The following is a 23458-nucleotide window of genomic DNA, read 5'->3' on the forward strand; positions in this document are numbered from 1 at the left end:
CGTGTCCAACTCTTAGTAACCCCATGGACTGCAGCCCACCAGGCTCCTCCATCCATGAGATTTTCCAGGCAAGAGTACTGGAGTGGGGTGCCATTGCAGGGTTGCAAAGAATCAGACACGACTGAAGTGACTTATCACACATGCATCAATTTAAATAAACAGATTTTAAGAAAGATCCTTTCATCACTTTTTTTTAATAGAAGTGGAAATTGACATTCAGAGAAATTAAGTGACTTGTCAAAGATTTAATAGCAAGTTACTGAATTCAAATTCAGGTCTATTTGGTTCCAAAACTTATGTCCTTTGCATACTATCGTGATAACTACCTGTTGGAATGAAAAGTAATTATCAACTTACAGAGTATAGAAATTCTATCTTCAGAGGAAATAGATAAAAAACAGTTTTTTTTTCAGCATTTGAGAAAAGAAGAATGTGAGGGGAGGCAATAGAAGGATTTGCTGTCCCCATCAGGACCTATTCTGCTCTTTGAATTAGCCATGACTTTTGGGTAGTGTCTTCATGTAACATGAACACCTCAGAGACCTTTTTCCAAAAAAAAATAAAAAAGTATATTTTATTGTTTTGATTGCTTCTAAAAGATATAGGTTAGGAGAACTTCAAGTTGAGGGGAAAAGTACAGAAAGAAAAATTTTAAAGCAAAAAGAAAATGTGAATGTGATATATTTTACAGCACCTAATTTTTGCAAAAGTTAATAGCAAGGAAGAAAAAGAGAAATAGAAAAAGATAGAGACAGAGAGAGTCAGACAAACAGAGGAATTAGTAGGGAGATTAAAGAAACTTGCCAGACATGACAACCGAATGTGACATGTGGTCCTTGTTTGCATCTTGACTCAAATGGAGCAAATGAAAATTATCACTGTTTTTTTAAAAAGATCATTGGGGAATTTAATTATGGAAAGTGCTTTGGCTATCTTGTCACATGACAAACCACCCCAGAACTTCGTGGCTTAAAAAAACCCAGTAATTTATTTCCTTACAATTTTGTAATTCGGTCAGCTGTCTTGAGGGACAGCTCTCTGCTCCATCTGGCATAGTTAATGTGGATCGCCAGGGACTTGGGCCTTACTCCCCAGATGGCCTTGGTCACAGGGCTAGCGTATTGGTGCTGCCTGCTAGCTTGAAGAGCAGTTGGGGCTTTCACAGGAGTCTTCAGTGTTGCTTCATGCAGGTCTCTGCATGCATGAAACAGCTGCGTTCAAAGAAGAAGGCAGGGGGAGTTGGCAGCCTCTTAAAGACAAGGCTTAGATCTAGCACAATGATGCCGCTGCCATGTTCTATGTATCAAGTTCCAGCCTCAGCTCATAGTCAAGAGATTGGAGAAGAGACTCTCTCTTTCCAAGGCAGGTGTGACACAAGGAATATCTGACGTTATCGTGGAATAATTTTTAGGTGTAGCAATAGCCCTTAGATTATCTAAGAAAATGTCAAAAAACATTTTAGAGATACAAAGTGAAGGTATGTAGGAGTGAAATGACATTGTGTCTGGGGTTTAAAACACTTTGGCAGGAAAGAAAAATGAGAAGGATAAAACAGGGCATCTTGATGGTTTTTTGCACATAGATGATGGAAATATGAAGGGATTATTGAACTCTACTTTTGAGGATGTGTGAAAATTTCATAATGAAATTTTAAAAATATTGGCACTTGAATTAATGTTATAGCTTCTAAAAGAGACCTTAAAGAAGAGGCTCAAAGTCCTAGTTTCATCTGGTTTTGATTAAATTTTAATATTATATCTTCTCAAAATATACCTTAAATAATACTCCCCAAAAGTACTAACTTAAGAAAGCATGCAGAAATAGTGTAACTTACAGGGATGCCAAGGCTCTAGGGAGGATCATAAAAAAGCAGCCAAACACAGAGGGCTACTTGACATTCATGCCTATGCTGTCTGATGCCTTCATCTAAAAGTGTGAGAGCTTCATGCTTTGAGCTTGTGCATCCAGATTCAGACCTTGATGGGAAGGGCAAGGGAACTGTGGCCTGTGGCCATGACTCTGACCTCACTGATTCTCTGCATCAGTTCAATTCAGTTCAGTTCAGTTGCTCAGTCGTGTCCGACTCTTTGCGACCCCATGAACCGCAGCATGCCAGGCCTCCCTGTCCATCACCAACTCCCAGAGTCCACCCAAACCCATGTTCATTGAGTCAGTGATGCCATCCAACCATCTCATCCTCTGTCATCCCCTTCTCCTTCTGCCCTCAATCTTTCCCAGCATCAGGGTCTTTTCTAATGAGTCAACTCTTCACATGAAGTGGCCAAAATATTGGAGTTTCAGCTTCAACATCAGTCCTTCCAATGAACACCCAGGACTGATCTCCTTTAGAATAGACTGGTTGGATCTCCTTGCAGTCCAAGGGACTCTCAAGAGTCTTCTCCAACACTACAGTTCAAAAGCATCAATTCTTCAGCGCTCAGCTTTCTTTATAGTCCAACTCTCACATCTATATATGCCTACCGGAAAAACCATAGCCTTGACTAGATGGACCTTTGTTAACAAAGTAACGTCTCTGCTTTTTAATATGCTGTTTAGGTTGGTCGTAGCTTTCCTTCCAAGGAATAAATGTCTTTTAATTTCATGGCTGCAATCATCATCTGCAGTGATTTTGGATCCCCCAAAAATAAAGTCAGCCACTGTTTCCACTGTTTCCTCATCTATTTGCCACGAAGTAATGGGACCAGATGCCATGATCTGAATGTCAAGCTTTAAGCCAACTTTTTCACTCTCCTCTTTCACTTTCATCAAGAGGCTTTTTAGTTCCTCTTCACTTTCTGCCATAAGGGTGGTGTCATCTGCATATCTGAGGTTATTGATATTTCTCCCGGCAATCTTGATTCCAGCTTGTGATTCTTCCAGCCCAGCATTTCTCATGATGTACTCTGCATATAAGTTAAATAAGCAGGGTGACAATATACAGCCTTGACATACTCCTTTTCCTATTTGGAACCGGTCTGTGGTTCCATGTCCAGTTCTAACTGTTGCTTCCTGACCTGCACACAGGTTTCTCAAGAGGCAGGTCAGGTGGTCTGGTATTCCCATCTCTTGAAGAATTTTGCCCAGTTTATTGTGATCCACACAGTCAAAGGCAATGCTCTGCATTAGTGCCAACAATTGTGAATCAACAGACCAACACTTATATGAGAAGAACAGCTCTTAGTCATGAGTAAGCAGTCTATCCTGCAGTCTATTACATGGAACTCAAAGTATTCTTAGATAATAACACTCCAAAGTAGAAGTTTACCATGCAACTCTCCAGGTATTTCTAATTAAAGGACAAGGGACAACTGTAGATGCCATTTCTAGTGGGGAACCAGAAATACATATAATTTAAAGGAAAAATAAGTCCAAGGCCAGCTGAAATAAAAGCACATTTGCAAGATCTAAATTTAACTTTGCAAGATTTCTACTTTTGGGTAAACAGTCAAAAGAATTGACATCAGGGATGCATACAGATTCGTGTATGCTCATATTCAAAGCAGCATTGTTTGCAATAGATACAAAGTAAAAGTAACCAAAGTGTCCATCAACATAAATGAATAAACAAATTGTGATACATACATCTTGGGGGGGAGGAGGGATAAATTGGGAGATGGGATTGACATTTACACACATACATAAAATAGATAACTAACAAAGACGTACCATATACCACAGGGAACTCTACTTAATACTCCGTAGTGGCCTATATGGGAAAAGAATCTAAAAAAGTGGATATATGCATATGTATAACTGATTCCTCTTCTGCATACCTGAAACTAAGACAGCAATGTTAGTTGCTCAGTTGTGCCCAACTCTTTGCAACCCATGAACTGTAGCATACCAGGCTCCTCTTTCCATGGGATTTTCCAGGCAAGAATACTTGAGTGGTTTGCCATTTCCTTCTCCAAGGGATCTTCCCACCCCAGGGATTGAACCCGGGTCTCCTGCACTGCAGGCAGATTCTTTACCAACTGAGCTACCAAGGAAGCCCTTGTAAATCAACTATACTCTGATAAAAACGAACGAATGAATAAATAAATGAATTAATCATCTCCATTTCTGTTGAAAAAATGTGGTACATTCATCCAATGAACATTCAGTTTAGTTCAGTTCAGTCACTCAGTCGTGTCCGACTCTTTGCAACCCCATGAATCACAGCACGCCAGGCGTCCCTGTCCATCATCAACTCCCGGAGTTCACTCAAACTCATGTCCATCGAGTCGGTGATGCCATCCAGCCATCTCATCCTCTATCATTCCCTTCTCCTCCTGCTCCCAGTCCTTCTCAGCATCAGGGCCTTTTGCAATGAGTCAACTCTTCGAATGAGGTGGCCAAAGTATTGGGGTTTCAGCTTCAGCATCAGTCCTTTCAATGAACACCCAGGACTGATATCCTTTAGGATGGACCGGTTGGATCTCCTTGCAGTCCAAGGGACTCTCAATTACACTAAAATAAAATTCTGATACATGCATTATGCTAGGTGAAAGAAGCTAATTACAAAAGGTAAATAGTGCATGATTTCACTTAAATGAGGTACCTGCTGCTGCTGCTAAGTCGCTTCAGTCGTGTCCGATTCTGTGCAACGCCATAGACAGCAGCCCACCAGGCTCCCCTGTCCCTGAGATTCTCAAGGCAAGAACACTGGAGTGGGTTGCCATTTCCTTCTCCAATGCATGAAAGTGAAAAGTGAAAGTGAAGTCGTTCAGTCATGTCCGACTTTTAGTGACCCCATGGACTGCAGCCCATCAGGCTCCTCCATCCATGGGATTTTCCAGGCAAGAGTACTGGAGTGGGGTGCCATTGCCCTCTCCGAAATGAGGTACCTAGAATAGTGAAATTCACAGAAACAAAAAGTAGAATGGTGGTTACCAGGGGCTGGGGGGAGGGAGGAATGGAGGAGAGTTAGTGTTTAATGGGTACAGAATTTCAGTTTTATAAGACGGAAATGTTCTGGAGATGGATGGCTGTGATGTTTGCCCAATAACACGAGTATACCCAATGCCACAAAACTGTACACTTAAAAATGGTTAAAATGGGAAACTTTAAATGATGCATAATTTACCATCATAAAAAGAGTAAGGGATCCAACATTATTTTAATCAGTGGAAGAGGAAGAAGACATGGGTGATGGGGCGCACCTGGTACTGAGCTTTGAACCAGTTCTTTCAAGGGAAGGGGCTGCTTTCACGTTGGAGAATGCCATTTTTTCCAGGGTGTGCTTCATATTTTTAACTCAAATAGGCCTATGGTTGTTTCCACTGCATTTTTCTTCCAGATTTTAGGAATATTATTGTCACCATTGAAATCTGTTTACAAAGATCATGGTTAGTCTCATTCTCTCTTTTTATTAGTCAGGGCTCCTCATTAATTTAGAAAATTGTTTGTTCAACAAAGACCTGTTTCATTTGATAATGGTCTGTGAATCCCTGGGATTACGGCAAGGATTTTACTCTGGAGTAATCTCCCGGGAGCACTGTCCAAACAGCTGTGAAGCCAAGAGAGTGCACTGCGACAAGGAGCGGAAACTGACCAAAATGAATCTTTTCTGCTTTTCGCTGGTAAGATTTTTAATACATGTACAATTTATATCCTCATTTTCATTTTATTGTCTGGAACTAGGGTCTACCCTAAACCCCCTAAGTGGTGATATTTTAGGATACATTGTAGGATTTCATAAGAAAGTCTATGTCAGAAAAATAAGGAAACATTTTCATTAAAGAACTTTAGCCAACTGTGTGCCGAGGCAAGTAATTTACAAAAGCAGCATATATTTATCTATAACAATGATTAATTACTTAACAGTTTGATATTGAATTTCTAAGTGTGAGATGTAGATAGTCTTTTTGAGGAACTATTTTCTTCTTTTCATTATTGAGCACAAGAGTTTTTATTTTGCAAAATATGCTGCATTGGGCTTACTGGTTTTGCTTTGGGACATTCTGAGTAATCAAAATTCCTCCTTTATTGTTTGAGTAATGGATTCAGTTCAATGTTGGTTTGGTTAAACCCACCATGGAGGCAGCTTTCTGAGTTATACAGCCCTGTAAATGCAAGATACAATAGATTAATCCAGTCCTGCAGATGCACTCATTCAAGGGAGTAGGCAGCTCTCAAATTCTTTTTTACATTATGGCTTTTTTTTCCTTTTAGCCTGAAGTGGATCAGTGGAAGTTAGCAGGTAGTCATAGATCTGGAAATATTTTATAACTCCAACCTGCAGTTGTGACCATCTGCCAATGCTAAAAATGGATTTCAAAAATAATTTTATTCATTTCTATCTGTGTTTACAGCACGGTATTATGCCTATTCATTGGTTTTTCAAGATGTCAGTGGGAGATCCCTGTCATTTGAGGAAATAAAATGGTTTACTTTGATGTTTGTTTTCTTTCCAAATTGCAAATAAGATTAACATAAGTGCTAGAGATGGTGCTGACATAGTTGTAATACCTAAACAGGAAGCATTTTAAGCCAAGATATGGGATTTAATCTTAGAGCATCTTGAAAAATAAAATGGAATTGTGAGTTGTGGCAGGCTGAATCATCGAGTTCAGCTTGCCTATATACTCCTAATTTACAAAATAACCGCCAGTGCTCAACTTTGCTTTGTGCCATATAAATCTGACTGGAGAAATCCCATTTCAGGTGATTTAAGTGGTATTATGCATTTGCTTCTAGTTGCTCTAAAAGAGCTATATGTGGTTTACAGGAATATACTTCCCATGGAAATAGGCAGTGTAGCGGCAGAGCCGACCCTGTTCTGAAATCAGGCTGAATGGTGCTATAAGCAGTATGCTAATGTTTCTATAACATAGCAGAGCTCAGCATAGCATGGCATATGCTTTGTAATCCTGCTAGTAAAGACATAACCATATAATGAGTGTGATTGTCTTTCTCTGTATTATAGGGAAAGTGGCATGCCCTCAAAAAGGATTGCTTCAAAGACATGCCTCATGTACTCAGTTTAACTGCCAACTCTTTTCCATCTCTTTAAACCAGCCTTGTTCAGAAACGTATTAGCTTAGGTTTAACCATCATTAACACTGACTTATTGTGGGTAAGCATTCCGAAGTTTATATAAGGTTAAAAGTAATTTCTATAATAAGAAAATGTCCACAAGGTACTTGGTTAAAAAAAAATTACAACTATTTTAGATATTTTTATTCCTTCTTGGGGAATAAATAAATAAAGTTATTTAGCATATGGGCTCCCAATCAGGGTGTTGTGACACCCTACCATGCTGTTATGAGCTGTGAAAAAGGGGTGGGGTCACAGTTTTTGCCAGGAATTGGTGCATAATTCAAAACACATTTTATCTGTGCCTATAGGAATGTGAACACATGGGGCACAGCATTTTAAAGAAGAGATTAAAAACTACTGACTTAGTGGAGAGATTGTAGAATTTAAAAATGGAAGTGTAAATAAACATATTGACCTTTAAATCTTTAAGAAATAGGTGATGCTAAATAATAAGCATCGCATAAAGATTAGCATTAGGAAAGTCAATGAATGAGTTAAACATTCTCTTAAGTGTAGGGGGAAATTGTAAATCTTTTAGTAAATGGGGTTTTTAAGAGAAATATAAAGCCAAACTTAATGAACTACCCATTTTTAACCAAGGATACTATAAATAATCCATTAAAGGTGATTGCTATTATTTTGGATCTATAAACTCCAAATGGGGTCTATTTTTCAAAAGGGAGGCAGGATTATCCTTTTATGTGGGCCACTCTGAATCCAGAATTTTTTTTAGAGTTTTACATGGTGATAAGGCTTTTAGAAAACCTGCTCATTAGAAGCAGGATGATTTTTTTGTTGAGCTCATCATAGAGATATTGAGCTTAGCTTGACTTTGTAACCCAGTAAGGTTACAAATCAATTTCCCGTGCACCATTTCTTCAGTGATTTGCAATGCTGCCCCTATCTTTATTTGGTTTATATATTTTATCCCATTGGTATATCTCCATCCTTTTATTTTTGACTGTTCTACATACCTATTAAGGTAATTCTAATGCCCAGCAGATATCTTACTCCTAAGAATGTCCTCTTCTTGTTCATCTTCATAATGTGGACTTTTTAAATCTCTTTGCTTCTATAAATATACTGAATCATCTTATCAAGTTATGTGAAAGATTTTTATGGGATTTTGATTAAAATAAATTTAAATTTTACACCTTTAGAGGAAATTGACTTCATTCTGAGGTTGAGTTCACTCATCCACAAACGTGTATAACTCTCCTCTTATTCTAATCTTTCATGGCCTTTAAAGATGTTTTATAATTTTCTCTAAAAAATTCTTGTACATTTTTGCTAACTTTATTGCTAGTAGTCTAAAGAATTTTGGTTGCTATTGTGATTTTTTTCCTAATTTGTTTTTGCTGATTTGTAGATGTGTCATTGATTTTCAAATATTGATATTGCAAGGAAGTGGTGGTGGTTTAGTTGCTAAGTCATGTCTGACTCTTGCAATCCAATGGACTATAGTCTGCCAAACTCCTCTGTCCATGGATTCTCCAGGCAAAAATACTGGAATGGGTTGCCATTTCCTTCTCCAGAGGATCTTTCCGACCCAGGAATTGAACCTTGGTCTTCCTGCTTCTAACAATCTATGTTTTTTTCTAGTACTTTTTATGTAGATAATCTGTAAATTTTCCTCTTCTGTAGCAATTATATCGTTCTCAGCTTCTCTCTCTCTCTCTCCTATAACATTGACAAATAAAAATACTATATGGCAGGCATCCTAGTCTTGCTTCTAATGTTCATGTAATTACTTCTAATTGAGTCTTCCTGAGGTTTTTGATAAATAACCCTAATGAGGTTGAGGAAGTCCTGTCTTTTCCCAATTTGCTGAGATTTTATCAAAGATGAATAATACATTGTTTAAAGCCTTAAAATATTTATTGAAGTGATAAAAAATTTTTAAGCATGTTACACTATGTTTAACTGTTGAAATATCCTTGTATTCCTGTAATTGACCATGGTGAATTTTTAAATACATTATTAAATTTAATTTTGCTAACATTGCATTTAGGAGTTCTTAAAACTATAAGTAAAACTGGACCCTTGTTTTCTTGATTGGCAAGAAAAATCTCTCACTTTATTTTGCTAGAATTCCTGATAATCTGATGTTGTAATGCCTCAATATGTCCTCCACATATTTACCCGCATGATTCATGGGTTTTCTGTTTACTCTTTTATGTACTTTGGGTGAACTCGTCAGCATTTTCTAATTCTTTTGAGAGGTCTAGAGTTCATCCCAATTTTTGATTACTTAATACAAATGTCTGTGGTTATATTATTTTCAAGACTTCTTGTTTTATTTTTTGTCTCTGCCTGTTTTGGTTTCATCATGGGTTAATTATTTTAATTGTAATATTCCTTTTTTATTTAGCTCATGTGAAGATGATAAATGTTCTCTTTAAATTATTTTTCACCTGTTTTATGATTTTACATTCATGCAATGGAATGGAAATGGAAATGGCTTTATTCTCAGACTGTCAGTTCAGTTGACTTTTTCTCAGCTTTTGATCCCTACATGTGTTCTGGCCGGTGCTGGAGCATAACTCTCATCTCTCTCTCTCTGAGTGTCTCCGAGTGTCTCGGTCTGTCTTTCCCTCTCCTCTGCCTCTCACCTCCATCCTCCTCTCTCTCTTTTCTCTCCTTCCTGGCCTCTTTACCTTTCTCCATCTAGCTGTGAGGCAAAAATCTCCAGTCTTTCTGAAGCCCCAGTTTAGAAACAAGGTTTGCATTGCTGGTCCAGGTATCTCATCCCAGGGTGATTCTTGGTTTATTACTGATCCAGTCACTGAATCAGTTGGCAGCTTGTCTCTGATCCCACTTTGCTGGCTGCATTGAATTTTACTTTTCTGGCCTATGGCTTCCTAGAAGCAACAGCCTCAGCAGCTTTGGGAAGGAGATTTTTCCCGCCTCCTCCTTTCATTTTTCAGCCTCCTGTGGGTGCTGCTACAGCCCCTGGATTTCATCAGGGTGCTTGCTTCATGCGGAGGACCACCATCACACATTATACCACAAGATTCAAGATCCGGCAGTGTTGCCTGTTTATGGGCAGACACTTAATAGGTTCAAAGCTTAACCTCCAATTACCACTTTGTGATTCTGTTAGGCTTTCAACTTTCCTACATGTTTAGGCATTTAGAGCACACATGTCTTAGGACTTAACCTAGGTCTTTTAAATTTTCTCAATAATTCATTTGGAGCTCAAGTTGCTTGAATTATGGAATTGTAGCACAGAGCTTATTGGTTGAAATTTCTAAAGGTAGACAATGTGAATACAATTCAATCTTTATTTTGTTTGAATCTTAACAAAAGGTATTTTTAAAGATGAGAACATTTGTTGTACAATACTATGATTTCTCACTCATTGTTTCAAGCAAGAAAGCTTTTTTTTGTAATCCAGCAGACATTTATATTGATGACATCATTATCAGCATCACCAGTTACTATCACTGGAAATTTTCAGTATATTGAGTGTATACCTCTCTCCCTTAAGACTGTCTCCAGCTGATGCCACACAATACAATTTAATCTTAAAAGGAAAAAAATCATAACAAGTTAATTAGTCAGTAAGTTTGCTTCCCAAATACAAAGAAGCATAGAGTTCACAATAGTGTTACATGTAGAGTCATACATTTTAAAATTCATTATTCCAAAAAGATAAAAACAAGTGAATAATATAACTTATTAATATAAATACTTTAAACATAAATGTTAATGCCTTTATTGTACCTGTGAGATATTTTTGCTATTTCAAAGCATACACTGTATTTAATTTTATTCCGAGTTCTTCTTTTAAGGTGAATGAAACTGCAACTTTACAATTGAGAAAGCTGAAGTACAGATTGTGTTTCTTATACAAGGACATAGTACTAATTGGTATTCCCATCAGAGAGATGCGTATAACTAAAAACTCTGACCTGACAGCCAGTGAAGTTTATTGGTGTCCAAAGAGGTCTTTTCTTACCTAGAACTTTATGTTCTCATCATGCTTCTTGAGAAACTGCCTCATTTGGGGCTTCCTTCATGGCTCAGACAGTAAAGAATCTGCCTGCAATGCAGGAGACCTGTGTTTGGTCCCTGGGCCAGGAAGATTCCCCTGGAGAAGGAAATGGCTACCCACTCCAATATTCTTGCTTGGAGATTTCCATGAATAGAGATGCCTGGCAGACATCTGTGGGGTTGCAAAGAGTCAGGCACAACTGAGCAACTAACCCTTTCATTTTCACCAACACTTAGAGTTTTATTTTAATTCCTGGCTCTCTAGTGAGTGCTGAGAATGCCTCTCTTTGCTGTCTTGCTCATTGTTGAACACTGACATACCATAAAGTATAATCCCAGTGCAAAGGATCATTTAGATAGGGTACTGTATAAAGGTGGGTAGATGGTTAGACAACTTTCCAAATGAAAATTATCATTTCCTTATTCCTTAATTAACTCAGAAATCTCTCTACTGCAGGAAGGCTCTATGGACAGCTTATATGAGCCAGTCCCAGAGCAACAAGCTCACCAAGAGAGGAGCTCGGGTAGAGCTGATTCTTTTTTCTCACGCTCTGAGGAGAGTGGAAGATCACACAGCACTCTCTTCACGGTGAGTGAAACTTGAGTGAATCACCTCCTTTCTATTGTATATGTAGAATCTCTTCCTTAAAGAAGCATGTACATTGGCAAAAGACCCTGTTTTCTGAAACTTCATTTACTTTTAATTTCTACTTTTCATTGTTTTGTCTTACATGATTTTGGCTTATTAGTATGAGCTACCACTTACAAAGTATGTATTAGATGATCATGTAGCTAAAATTATTTAATCAAAAGCAAACTTATGACAAAGAAGTAATTGTATTGCTTTCCAGATGATGAAATTGCAGGAGAGAAGTACAACATAACTTGTTAAAGTCTATAAACCATTTAGTGTTAAAGCTGGCAATTAAATACACATTTATATATGTCCACATCAGAAGTTTACTGGTAAACCAGGTCTTCGGGATGAGTGGGGAGAACCTGAGATTTGTAGCATTTGCCAATTCCCATGGTTTGAATGGTCCTACTATGGTTGACTTCAAGCTGCCAATGGTTTAATAACAGGTTTACAATTCCTGAATATTTAATTATTCATTCTTTCTAGCACCAACTTCAGCACACCACTCACTGCTTTAAAATCTGTGCTACTTCTTTACTAAGCTGCTGCTTAAATTTATGGACACATACCAACTTACAAAATGTTGAGTATTATTAGGATGCAAAGGCAAATAGTTTTGTGAATTATATTTATAATTACCAGAGGCAGAGAGTTCTCCATGCTCTGCAAAATTAGCCCTGTTCCTGTTTTACAGTGCAGGCAGTTTTCTTAGTCAATTGTGCTGTAATTAAATTAATCCCATTCTAATAAACTTATTTCTACTTTGACTTAGGACGATGTAAAAAGTCCTATGTCTGCAGCAAATAACGAAATTTTCTATACTTACAGATGTAGAAGTCACCTCTTACCTTTGTAATCACATATTTCCTCAATAACAGCAACAAAAAATAATATCAACTATTATTTACTCAGTGCTTTCTTTTTGTCAGGGACTATACTGGATGGTGTTTTATATGAAGTTATTTGTGCTGGTCCTCACAAGTTTAGTTTAGTAACATTATAGAAGTTTAGAAATGTTGAGAAAGGCTAAATAACTTTCCCAGTTAAAGAGAGGATGAGAAAAGATTAGATTAAAATACCTTCCAATGTTACACCAACCTGCACAGCTACCTATTTTATTCGTTGGGGACATTGGAAACTTATTTTCCCAGCTTACCGAATGTTTCTGTTTCCCAGAAACCTAGATCAACTAAAGGCTAATAGACTATTATGCATGTGTGCCTAGTTGCTCAGTCCTGTCTGACGCTTTTGTGGCCCCATGGACTGTAGCCCACCAGGCTCTTCTGTCCATGGGATTTTCCAGGCCAGAATACTGAAGTGGTTTGCCATTTCCTCCAATAAACAAGTTCAATAATAAGTCTCAGTAAGTAAATATAATTTTAAAAATTCAGTGCAGTGGAAACACCGCTCTGTATCCTTTTCAATATCCTTAAAATATTGATGTTGACAGATATGCAAGGCTATGGTTTTTCCAGTAGTCACGTATGGATGTGAGAGTTGGACTGTGAAGAAAGCTAAGCGCCAAAGAATTGATGCTTTTGAACTGTGGTGTTGGAGAAGACTCTTGAGAGTCCCTTGGACTGCAAGGAGATCCAACCAGTCCATCCTAAAGGAGATCAGTCCTGGGTGTTCTTTGGAAGGACTAATGCTAAAGCTGAAACTCCAGTACTTTGGCCACCTCATGCAAAGAGTTGACTCATTGGAAAAGACTGTGATACTGGGAGGGATTGGGGGCAGGAGGAGAAGGGGACGATAGAGGATGAGATGGCTGGATGGCATCACCGACTCGATGGACGTGAGTTTGAGTGAACTCTGGGAGTTTGTGATGGACAGGGAGGCCTGGCGTGCTGCAGTTCATGGGGTTGCAAAGAGTCAGACACGACTGAACTGAACTGAACTGAACTGAAGATATGTTTAAGAGGAAGCAGCAGTATTTTTACATCTCAACGTGAGAGAGAGAGACCGTTTACATGGGGCATGTCAATTGACACTGCAAAATGTAAGCATTTTTTTCTCTATAATTAAAAAGAAAAGGTGAATAGGATTAAGAGATTCAAGATATTTCCTTAAATGTATGAATTTAATAAGTATGCAAGAAAAATAAACAAGTTCATGGCCAACTAGTTCACTAGGATTGTTATCGAACTTCATTTACACTGCAAAAGTAGATGAAAATAAAACATGATTTAAATTGTTACAGCTCTCTTTCCGTATATATATGTGAAAGTGGAAGTGAAAGTGAAAGTCACTCAGTTGTGTCCGGCTGTTTGTGATCCCATGCACTATACAGTCCATGGAATTCTCTAGGCCACAATACTGGAATGGGCAGCCTTTCCCTTCTCCAGGGGATCTTCCCAACCCAGGGATTGAACCCAGGTCTCCCACATTGCAGGCAGATTCTTCACTAGCTGAGTCATATATATATATATATATATATATTTATTTATATATATTTCCATATATATATGGAATATATATATGGAATATATATATTACTCAGGTAAATGTATACATTTTATATATGTGTATACAATAAATATATATGTATCACAATTTAACTTTAAAATATATGCATATATATCAACATAAATGTTTATATGTATATAAATATCCACTTGTGATAAATCACTTCCATTGTGTCCAACTCTTGGCAACCCTACGGACTGTAGCCCACCAGGCTCCTCTGTCCATGGGATTCTCCAGGCAAGAACACTGGAGTGGGTTGTCATGCCCTCCTCCAAGGGATCTTTCAGACCCAGAGATTGAACCAGTGTCTCTTATGTTTCTTGGACTGGCAGACAGGTTCTTTACCACTAGCGCCACCTGGGAAGCCAGTATATGAATGTATATATGGAGAAGAAAATGGCAACCCACTCCAGTATTCTTGCCTAGAGAATTCCATGGACAGAGGAGCCTGGTGGGCTACAATCCATGGAGTCACAAAAAGTTGAACACAGCTGAGCAACTAACACATGCTTATGTGTATATATACACACAGTCACACTGAAAAGCAACTGGTTCAATTATTGATTCCAGTATTCAATTGTTGAATTACACCAATTGTGTCAGATTATTATGGACACCTATTTTATTTCTGATGAAAATGATTCCGTAGCTTGGATAAAACAAAATTAGTCTTTTAATCATGAAATTTAGTGATTTTAGAACTTTCCTGACTTTCCATCCAAGTTTCTGAAGAATGGAGCCTTTTTTTCTCCTACTACTCTCCCCCCTTTTTTTTTCTAATTCAAGGGGGAAAATATTTGGACCAGTCATAATAGTATTGAAAATAGATGCTTCTTTATGGATTAATGTTCTGAAAATACTATGAAAAGACGTCTAAACTTAATGGAATTATTCCTCAACTCTGAGAGTCCTCAGCCCAAATGTGTTTGTAATTTTCCTGTAGGGGAGAGGTATTCTCAAACTTAAACACTTTACACCCAACCCAACAGCATACATAGAGTGGAAATTTATAGTTCATACTAAAAATAATGTCATTTGCCACATGAATTGAAAAGAAAAACAAAAGGAGAGAAGAATCCTAGGCCTCTAGGTTTCTCTTAATCTATTTTATTTATGCATACTTATTAGAAGTGAGAAGGGTTGTAAGATGTTCCAGGGCCCCCAAAGAGAAGATCAGGTGTAGACCAACTGCATAATTAGAGAGATGTTTAAGGGAAAAAAAGTAATGTTGGGATTTTAAATGAAAAACGTCAAAAATATCCAGTTTACATTTTAATTGAATTTCTAGGAGGGATTGGTAATGGAGAGCTAAATAGTCTATAAAGAAGAACTTATTTTAAATGAGACTTTACTAAATTTTATAAAGATAATAATAAGTGGTTCATTTATAATATATAGCAAAGCCAGAGAGTTTTGGAGGGCTACTACCAAAAAAAGATTAACAATAATAATAATAGCTAAAAAGTTTGATAGAGTGAATAATCATGCAGCTAAGCAAATATGCTGAAAGAAAATAGACTAACATACTAGCCTAGCTAAAGACTGATTACTTTATTACGTTAATTAAAATGTCGGTTGTTACTGCTTGATTCTGTACCTATTTTAGCACCACTTTATTATGTCTTAAGCTAATAAATGATCTTGAATTAGAAAAAAAGTGAGAACATAAAATGTTTGTACCTCTGCCAGTTTGGGGTTAACAAGATCAAGCCTGAATTATCAAGCTTGCCATCTATATTGATTGGAAAAAGCCAATAATTGTCAGTTTTCCACTTCATTTTGTATCTCATAAATTAAGTCGGTAAGATATTTAAGCCTTTTTAAGTGTTAATGTGTTAGTCGCTCAGTTGTGTTCGACTCTTTGTGATCTCAGGAACTGGGACCCACCAGGCTCCTCTGTCTTGGAATTCTCCAGGGAAGAATACTGGAGTGGGCAGCCATTCCCTTCTCCAGGGGTCTTCCTAACCTGGGGATAGAACCTGGGTCTCCCAAATTGTAGGCAGATTCTTTACTGGCTGAGCCACCAGGGAAGCCCTTCTCAAAAATGAGCTTAAATGTGGAACAGGGGATGTATCTCTATTATTTGTAGAATGAATAAATATTCATTCAATGAATATTGGTAAGCTAAATGAACGAATCAGTGAAAATTTATTAGTCACACTAAAGAAAGTCTTAATTATGGAGAAAGTATGATGCAGTGTCATACATGAGCTTTGGAGGTGGGCATTCTAACTTTGCACTTACTAGCTATTTGACTTGTAAAAGCTGTTAAAATTCCCTAGACCTCAATGTCCTCCTCTGTAGAATGAGGACAACAATCCTCTGTATGGATTCAGCCTAGTTCATTTTCAGAGAAGAGCATCCTGGCTTTCCATTGAGTGCTCAAGTTAGAATGACAGATGTATTACAATAGAGCTGTGACTAGAACTGCTGTCCTGGGTAGCCTGTATGTGTACTGCCCATGAGCTAGGAACAGTTTTTACAGTAAAACAATTAAGTATGCCCATTGTAAAGGGAAAGTGTTAGTCGCTCAGTTGTGTCCAACTCTTTGTGACCCCATGAACTGTAACCCGCCAGGCTCCTCTGTCCATGGGGTTTTCCAGGTAAGGATACTAGAGTGGGTAGCTGTTCCCTTCTCCAGGTGATCTTCCCGACCCAGGGATCAAACCTGGGTCTCCTGCATTGCAGGCAGATTCTTTACTGTCTGGGCTTCTAGGGGAGCCCATAAGTGGGCTACAACTATTTCCCCTTACCCTCAGCCCTGCAGCAATTCTGCTGTCTGATGTCAGATGAGAAGGGCCACTCCTTTAATTTTTAAACACTGATAAATAAATTATCTCAAATATCTATCTAGTAAGAATTCCAAAGAGTTGGGATAATTGTCACTATTGAATTTTATCAGCTAATTGCTTCTAATTAATTTTTTAGCACTTATTTTGTGTGAGGCACTGTTAGAGTCAGTTGGCATATATTAGTGAATAAATTGTCAAAGATTAAAAAAATAAATAAAAACAAAAGTAAAGAAGACCATGCCATAGAAACTGTATGTGGCCCACAGAGCCTAAGCTATTTCCATCTGACAATTCATGGAAAAAGTTTGCTGATCTAGCAAGCAACATTTTTAAAAAGAAAAACAGGTAGAAATTAATTTAATAATATTGTACTTAAGTATATGTAAAAGATTATTGATTTAATCTTTCAACTTGTAATTATTTTGAAAAGTTAATGTGATACTATATATTCACATAGATTTTGAAATAAGATGTGTATCTTATACATCTCAATTTTGATGCTAAAACTTCAGTGGTTAAAGTGAATCCTGCTCCTAATGAAACAATAAAACGTGTATTTTTGAGCCAGCTTCAATTTCAAAATTTAAATTAAATTAAAATTTATTTCCTCAGTCAGACTAGCCATATACCAACTGCTCAGTAGCCACATACAGTCAGAATGGCTACTGAACTGGACAGTGTAGAATTAGAGGCTTGAAATTGCTGGTGATGTTGAGGTATCCAAGTAACCAAATAATATTAACTCCCCACTTTACTTCGGGAAATACAAAGTATAAAAATACTTGATGATAAACAGTTATATACTTTTAAGAGACAAGACTATAGGGAATAAGTGTATTAACCAGCGAGGAGGCTGAGATTAGTGATGTGTCTGAAATGGATGGAGTCAAGACTGCAGTTCTGGCTTCTCAAATACTAATCTTGTTCTTTAACCTCTCTGTCCAAGCATGTGTGTGTGTGTGTGTGTGTGTGTGTGTGTGTGTGTGTGCGTGTGTGTATGTTTTGCATGTCTAGGCAAGAGAGTAGGCTAGAGAGTAGGAGAGGCTGAGTGGGAGAATATGTGTTGGGGAGATGAGAAGTGAAGAGGTGGGGAAGACAGAAAGATAAAGAATCCAACCTTGTTATATACACTGAATATAATCTAATATATATGACATGGCAGAGAGAACTTGAGATGGGCAATGAAGTTAATAAACTTGAGTTTCATTCCTGCTCCCCAGGCAGCTGAAAACTCTGTATCCTTGAAAATGTTATTGAACTTCTCTGACCCTAAGTTTTCTGAGCAATAGAATATGGATAATGATGTCTGTCTCTTGGTTTGTAGTGAGGATCAAATGTTATAACACACGTTAAGCACCTGGCATAATGTATGTTAATGTTCACTTTGCTTCCTTCTACAACCCATCACACCAGGGCAGAGTGATCCTTTAATTTAATATCCTTGATTAAATGACTTTAAGTCAAACTCTCACTTGAGCTTGGATGTCGTTTTAAAATAACTGCTCAAAAAATTTGTAATCAACACTGCTTACCTAAAAGCATTGATTTTTTACCAGGCTGGACAGGAAGAAGCAACAGGATTTATTGTTGATGTGCATTAGAAAACCCAAGATTTTAATCTCCACAAATTGCCTCAAATCATGAACAACTGGTTTGAGTGCAATGTTTGACATTCATTCTGAGATTTCCCTCCATGTGTAAATAATAGTAAACAAGAAAATCTATCACAGTGACTCTTATTATCTTAATTTATATTTCAGGTGTTTCTTTGGTCCATTTTAAGTTAAATATTTTTTAACTGCAAGTTTATTTATTTCTTTATTTTTATGTTCTTACTCATCAACATTCAGCACTGATAAAAAGCACTGGAGAAATCAATTAAATTGCTCCCAGCTACCAGATATTAATGAGAGTGTAATATAGCAGATTCAAACAGAGTTTTAAAGACAAATGATACGATGCATGTCTAACAGTTGGTTAGAGCTCAGCACTAATGAGGCCAAGGTCAAGGTTTAATCCCCTCTTGGCCAGTTGGTTTTGCTCTGTTCCATAGCCACTGGCAGGATCCATGACCCAGCCTGCCATCTTGGCCATGCCTGCCATTGATCATTAAGGAATCTGGGTTAGAGGATGAGGTGGCACCATCACCCACTACACGGAGATCCACTGAAGGGAAGAACAACCCAGCTGACCAATAGTTTATCTGCCCATGAAGGTTTTACTTCCCTATAAACAGTCTTCAGGCCACTAGTGCAATTCTCAGCTTTCAACTTGGCAGAATTTATGGGGCAAGGGTGGGCTTCCCTGATAGTTCAGTTGGTAAAGAATCCACCTGCAATGCAGGAGACCTCCAGTTCGATTCCTGGGTCAGGAAGATCTCCTGGAGAAGGGATAGGCTACACACTCCAGTATTCTGACCTGGAGAATTCCATAGACTGTATAGTCCATGGGGTCACAAGAGTCAGACATGACTGAGCAACTTTCATCATGGGGCAATGGTAAGGGCATTAAAAGAGAAAACTGAGTTCTTGCCTTGGCTTTGTTTTTAAATAGCACTGAATAATCATTACATAATCTGACTCTTCATTGCCACCTCTATAAGATAATAGGATTAGACTAGGTGTTCTCCAAGTCCCCTTGCTGCTGGTTCCATGGGTACGTTTTAATATTTTTTTGGAAGGAACGTTTTTTTTTAAGATAAAACACTAATATTTTCCTTCTGAAACTGAAGGCAGACTTTTAAGATGGCCTTTAATAAACCCTACTGAAAAAATCAGGGTTCTGTAGAGAAACAGAACTAATAGGATGTGGATATATAGAAAGAGAAATTTATTTTAAGGACTTGACCAGTAGGGAGGCTGGCAGGTCTGAAATTTGGAGGGCAAGCCAGCAGGCTTGAGACCCAGGGAAGGGCTGATGTAATAAGGAGTTGAAAGGTAGTCTAGAGGCAAAAACTCTCTTCACTGGGGATTACAGTCTTTTCTTCTTAAGACCTTCAACTGTTGAGATGAGGTCCAGCCACATAATATAATCTGCTTTACTCAAAGTCTATTTCAGTGTTAATTTCATTGGTGTTTGACCAAGTGTCGGGTTCTGTGGCCTAGCCAAATTGACCTACAGAATTCACCTTCGTTTGCTTTCTGGTATTTATGTCTTTATGTAATACTCACCTTTCTTTGTGTGTGACTTGATTCCAGCAGAATTTGGCAAAGGTGATAGAAAGTCACATCAATGATTAAGTTATAAAAGACTATAACGTCTGTCTTACAAGCCGACTCTCTCCATTGCTTTCTTGCTTGCACGTTACCGTGAAGCCAGATCCCATCTAGAAGGGGCCCGTGTGGCCAGGAACCCAGAGCAGCATTCAGCCTACAATCAGCAAGGGCAGAGGCCTTCACTTCAACAATCTATAGAAAACAATGCTGTCAACAATCGCTGAGAGAGCTTGGAGGAGGATTCTCTTCCCAGCTAAGCCTTCAGATGAGACCTCAGACTTTTGGGCCAATAGCTTGAATGCAAACCTGAATCAGAGGATCCCCATAAGCCATGCTCATATTCCTGACACAAAGAACTTGTGAAATGATACATTTGTATTGTTTTAAGGCATTACATTTTGAAGTAATATATTGTATAGTAATAGATAACTGCTGCTAAGTTGCTTCAGTCATGTCCGACTCTGTGCGACCCCATAGACAGCAGCCCACCAGGCTCCCCCACCCCTGGGATTCTCCAGGCAAGAACACTGGAGTGGGTTGCCATTTCCTTCTCCAATGCATGAAAGTGAAAAGTGAAAGTGAAGTCGAACTAATGCAGGTCTAAAATTACCTTGATAAGTTATCAGTCAGAGGTCTTTGCAGATAACCAAAATCCAAGTTAGCTCATTTAAACAGAAAGAAATGGATTGCAGGCTTAAAAATTCTCCAAATTGTTGGGAGGTTGAAGACAGATCCTCTAGCTGAGTTTGAAGAAATGACTGAGAACACACTGCGAAACTTGCCATCCGGAAGAGAGCCGCTGCTTCCAGCATCATCCATCATAAGTGGTGAAATCCAGATGCCACTATTATAGCAGCAGGCTTCATAACTACACTATCTCTGCTGAGATTTGAGATAATAAAAATGGATACCCACCTTGTTTTTTCTCTCATGTTAGTCAGTTTTGAATCAGTGTTTTCAGTTGGTCCATGTGATGGATAGGACTTAAGACACACATCTTACCCTAATAATGAAAGGATTCTTCTCTCTTTCTCTACTTCTTCCCTTCCTTATCTCTTTCCCTCCTTTGCTTCTCCTTCTCTTTCTCTCTCCTCCTCCTCCTTCTCCTGCCTCCTCCTTCTTCTACACATTGATTTTAGGATTAGTGAATGACAGATGTTGGCTACAGCAGGAAATATATATATCAAAAATATCTAGAGATGACATGAAACACCATGTAATTAAATGCTGCATTATAAGTATAAAGCCCAACTTCTACAATAATTCTCAGAAGGAATTTCAAAAAAATAATACAATAGGAGCACAAAATGTGAGAGTCAAACATAAAAGTCCCAGCTTTTAAATTTACCAGCTATGTAATCTCAGACAAGTCCTTTAAACCCAGTTTCTTCTCCTATAAAATAAACTGCTTGTTACTTTCACTCATCATTTGAAAATAAAAGGTGACAACCCAGTTAACATTATTAGCGCAGTGGCAGGCACAAAATAGATGGTCAATAGTAAGCGTTATCACTAAGAACATGATTGTGGTTTGTGGTTTAATGGTACAAGTTCAGTGGAGAAGGTAAAATTTAAGCTGGGCTTGAAAAGGAAGAGCTAGGGTTAAAAAATGGTGAAGGGATAAGTAATAGATTAATGCTGCACCCTGTCTTAACATCTTCCACAAAAGGCCTTAAAAAGCACTTAGAACTGAGTGTCTTATAAATGGATACATGAACACACCGAAATGTGACATGTCATCTTAGAATAGGTGAGTAATGAAGTCAAAATAGGTAACTCCCAGGTTGGTATTCTAACCATTCAACTGCATTTCTTACTTGCCTCCAAACTACTAAAATTGGGAATTTTTTTGTTCTGTCTCCATATTAGCATCAGCATTGACATAGCTATTAATAACATAGATACTAAAGGAAGAAAATGAGATTAACAAAGACATCCTATCAGCCAGGCCTTCATCAAACTATGAACAAGAGGAATCAGTGTCAAAACAATGCATGTAATCCTTTTCTTGATTTCTAGATTGTGAAATGACTCATAACAAGTTGACATATAAAACACAGATCAGCTTCATTAAAAACACTGCACTTTTCTTTCATTTTTATTTTTTATTCATTATATCTAGTCACATATCACTTTTCTTCTGCCACCATTTCGTATGTGAACCATTTCTGGTGGTTTTAAATAGTTTCCTCCTGTAAATAGAGACATATATTAAATTAAAATGAAATCAATAGATTAAGGTTAATTATTCCCTATTCTCTTTTTTATTTCCTAAGCTCAGGATACAATTACTAATTGAATCGAATGAAAGCCATGTTATCTCTTTAATCATGTTTTAAAGAAAAGGCTGTAAAGCAAAAAAGCCCATTCCCATTTTAATTTTCTCTTAAAAGCTTCTGTCATCCCTATTGACTTTGGATTGAAATATTGTAGAAAAGGAAACATGGATTGTTTCTACTGGAAGACTTTTTCAAGTTCTTGTTCACCAACCTTCATGTTATAGGTGTAGAGACTAAAGTTCTGAGAAGGTTCTTGGACCTTACCTAGTTTAGTAGCAGACCTGGGAAATCAGGGCTTCCCAGGCAACTGAGTTAGTAAAGAATCTGCCTGCAATGCAGGAGACTGGGGTTTGGGAAGATCCCCTGGAGGAGGGCAGCCAGCAACCCACTCTAGTATTCTTGCCTGGAGAATTCCAATGGACAGAGGAACCTGGAGGGCTGCAGTCCACGGGATCGCAAAGAATCAGACGTGACTGAGCAACCAAGCACACACACCCACTGGGAAATCAAGCCAGGTTCTGGAGTGCCAGTCCAGTGCTTGTTCATTGTAAGAATGGAGCTTGATAGCTTTACCCATCTATTTCCTATCACACTTTTCACAGGTTTCTTCTTGTTCTATTTGGGGCTGTGAGGAATAAATAAGAATGATATAAGTGGCAGGCAACATGAAATTTAAACATTACTTGTCTTTCTCCTTTCTAAAGCCTTAAGTTCAGACTCAGTTGTGTCCAACTCTTTGCAACCCCATGAACCATAGCACGCCAGGTCTCGCTGTCCATCACCAACTCCCGGAGTCCACCCAAACCCATGTACATTGAGCTGGTGATGCCATCCAGCCATCTCATCATCTGTTGTCCCCTTCTCCTCCTGCCTTCAATCTTTCCCAGCATCAGGGTCTTCTCAAATGAGTCAGCTCTTCGCATCAGGTTGCCAGAGTATTGGAGTTTCAGCTTCAACATCAGTCCTTCAGATGAACACCCAGGACTGATCTCCTTTAGGATGGATTGGTTGGATCTCCTTGCAGTCCAAGGGACTCTCAAGAGTCTTCTCCAA

The 23458-nt window shown here is 38.1% G+C and overlaps 1 protein-coding gene across 1 annotated transcript in view; it reads left to right on the plus strand.

The window, feature by feature from the left end:
* Positions 1-5462: 5462 nt before the first annotated feature.
* LOC104976614 (putative uncharacterized protein ENSP00000383407) overlaps positions 5463-23458 on the plus strand; it is a 51890-nt gene continuing 33894 nt past the window's right edge. Inside the window, exons 1-2 of the mRNA XM_059887295.1 lie at positions 5463-5561; positions 11474-11605. Coding sequence (XP_059743278.1) covers positions 5538-5561; positions 11474-11605 — 156 coding nt within the window. The 5' untranslated portion in view covers positions 5463-5537. The remainder of the gene's footprint in view (positions 5562-11473; positions 11606-23458) is intronic.

This window comes from Bos taurus, chromosome 1 (assembly GCF_002263795.3).
Source record: "Bos taurus isolate L1 Dominette 01449 registration number 42190680 breed Hereford chromosome 1, ARS-UCD2.0, whole genome shotgun sequence".
Taxonomy (NCBI): Eukaryota; Metazoa; Chordata; class Mammalia; order Artiodactyla; family Bovidae; genus Bos; species Bos taurus.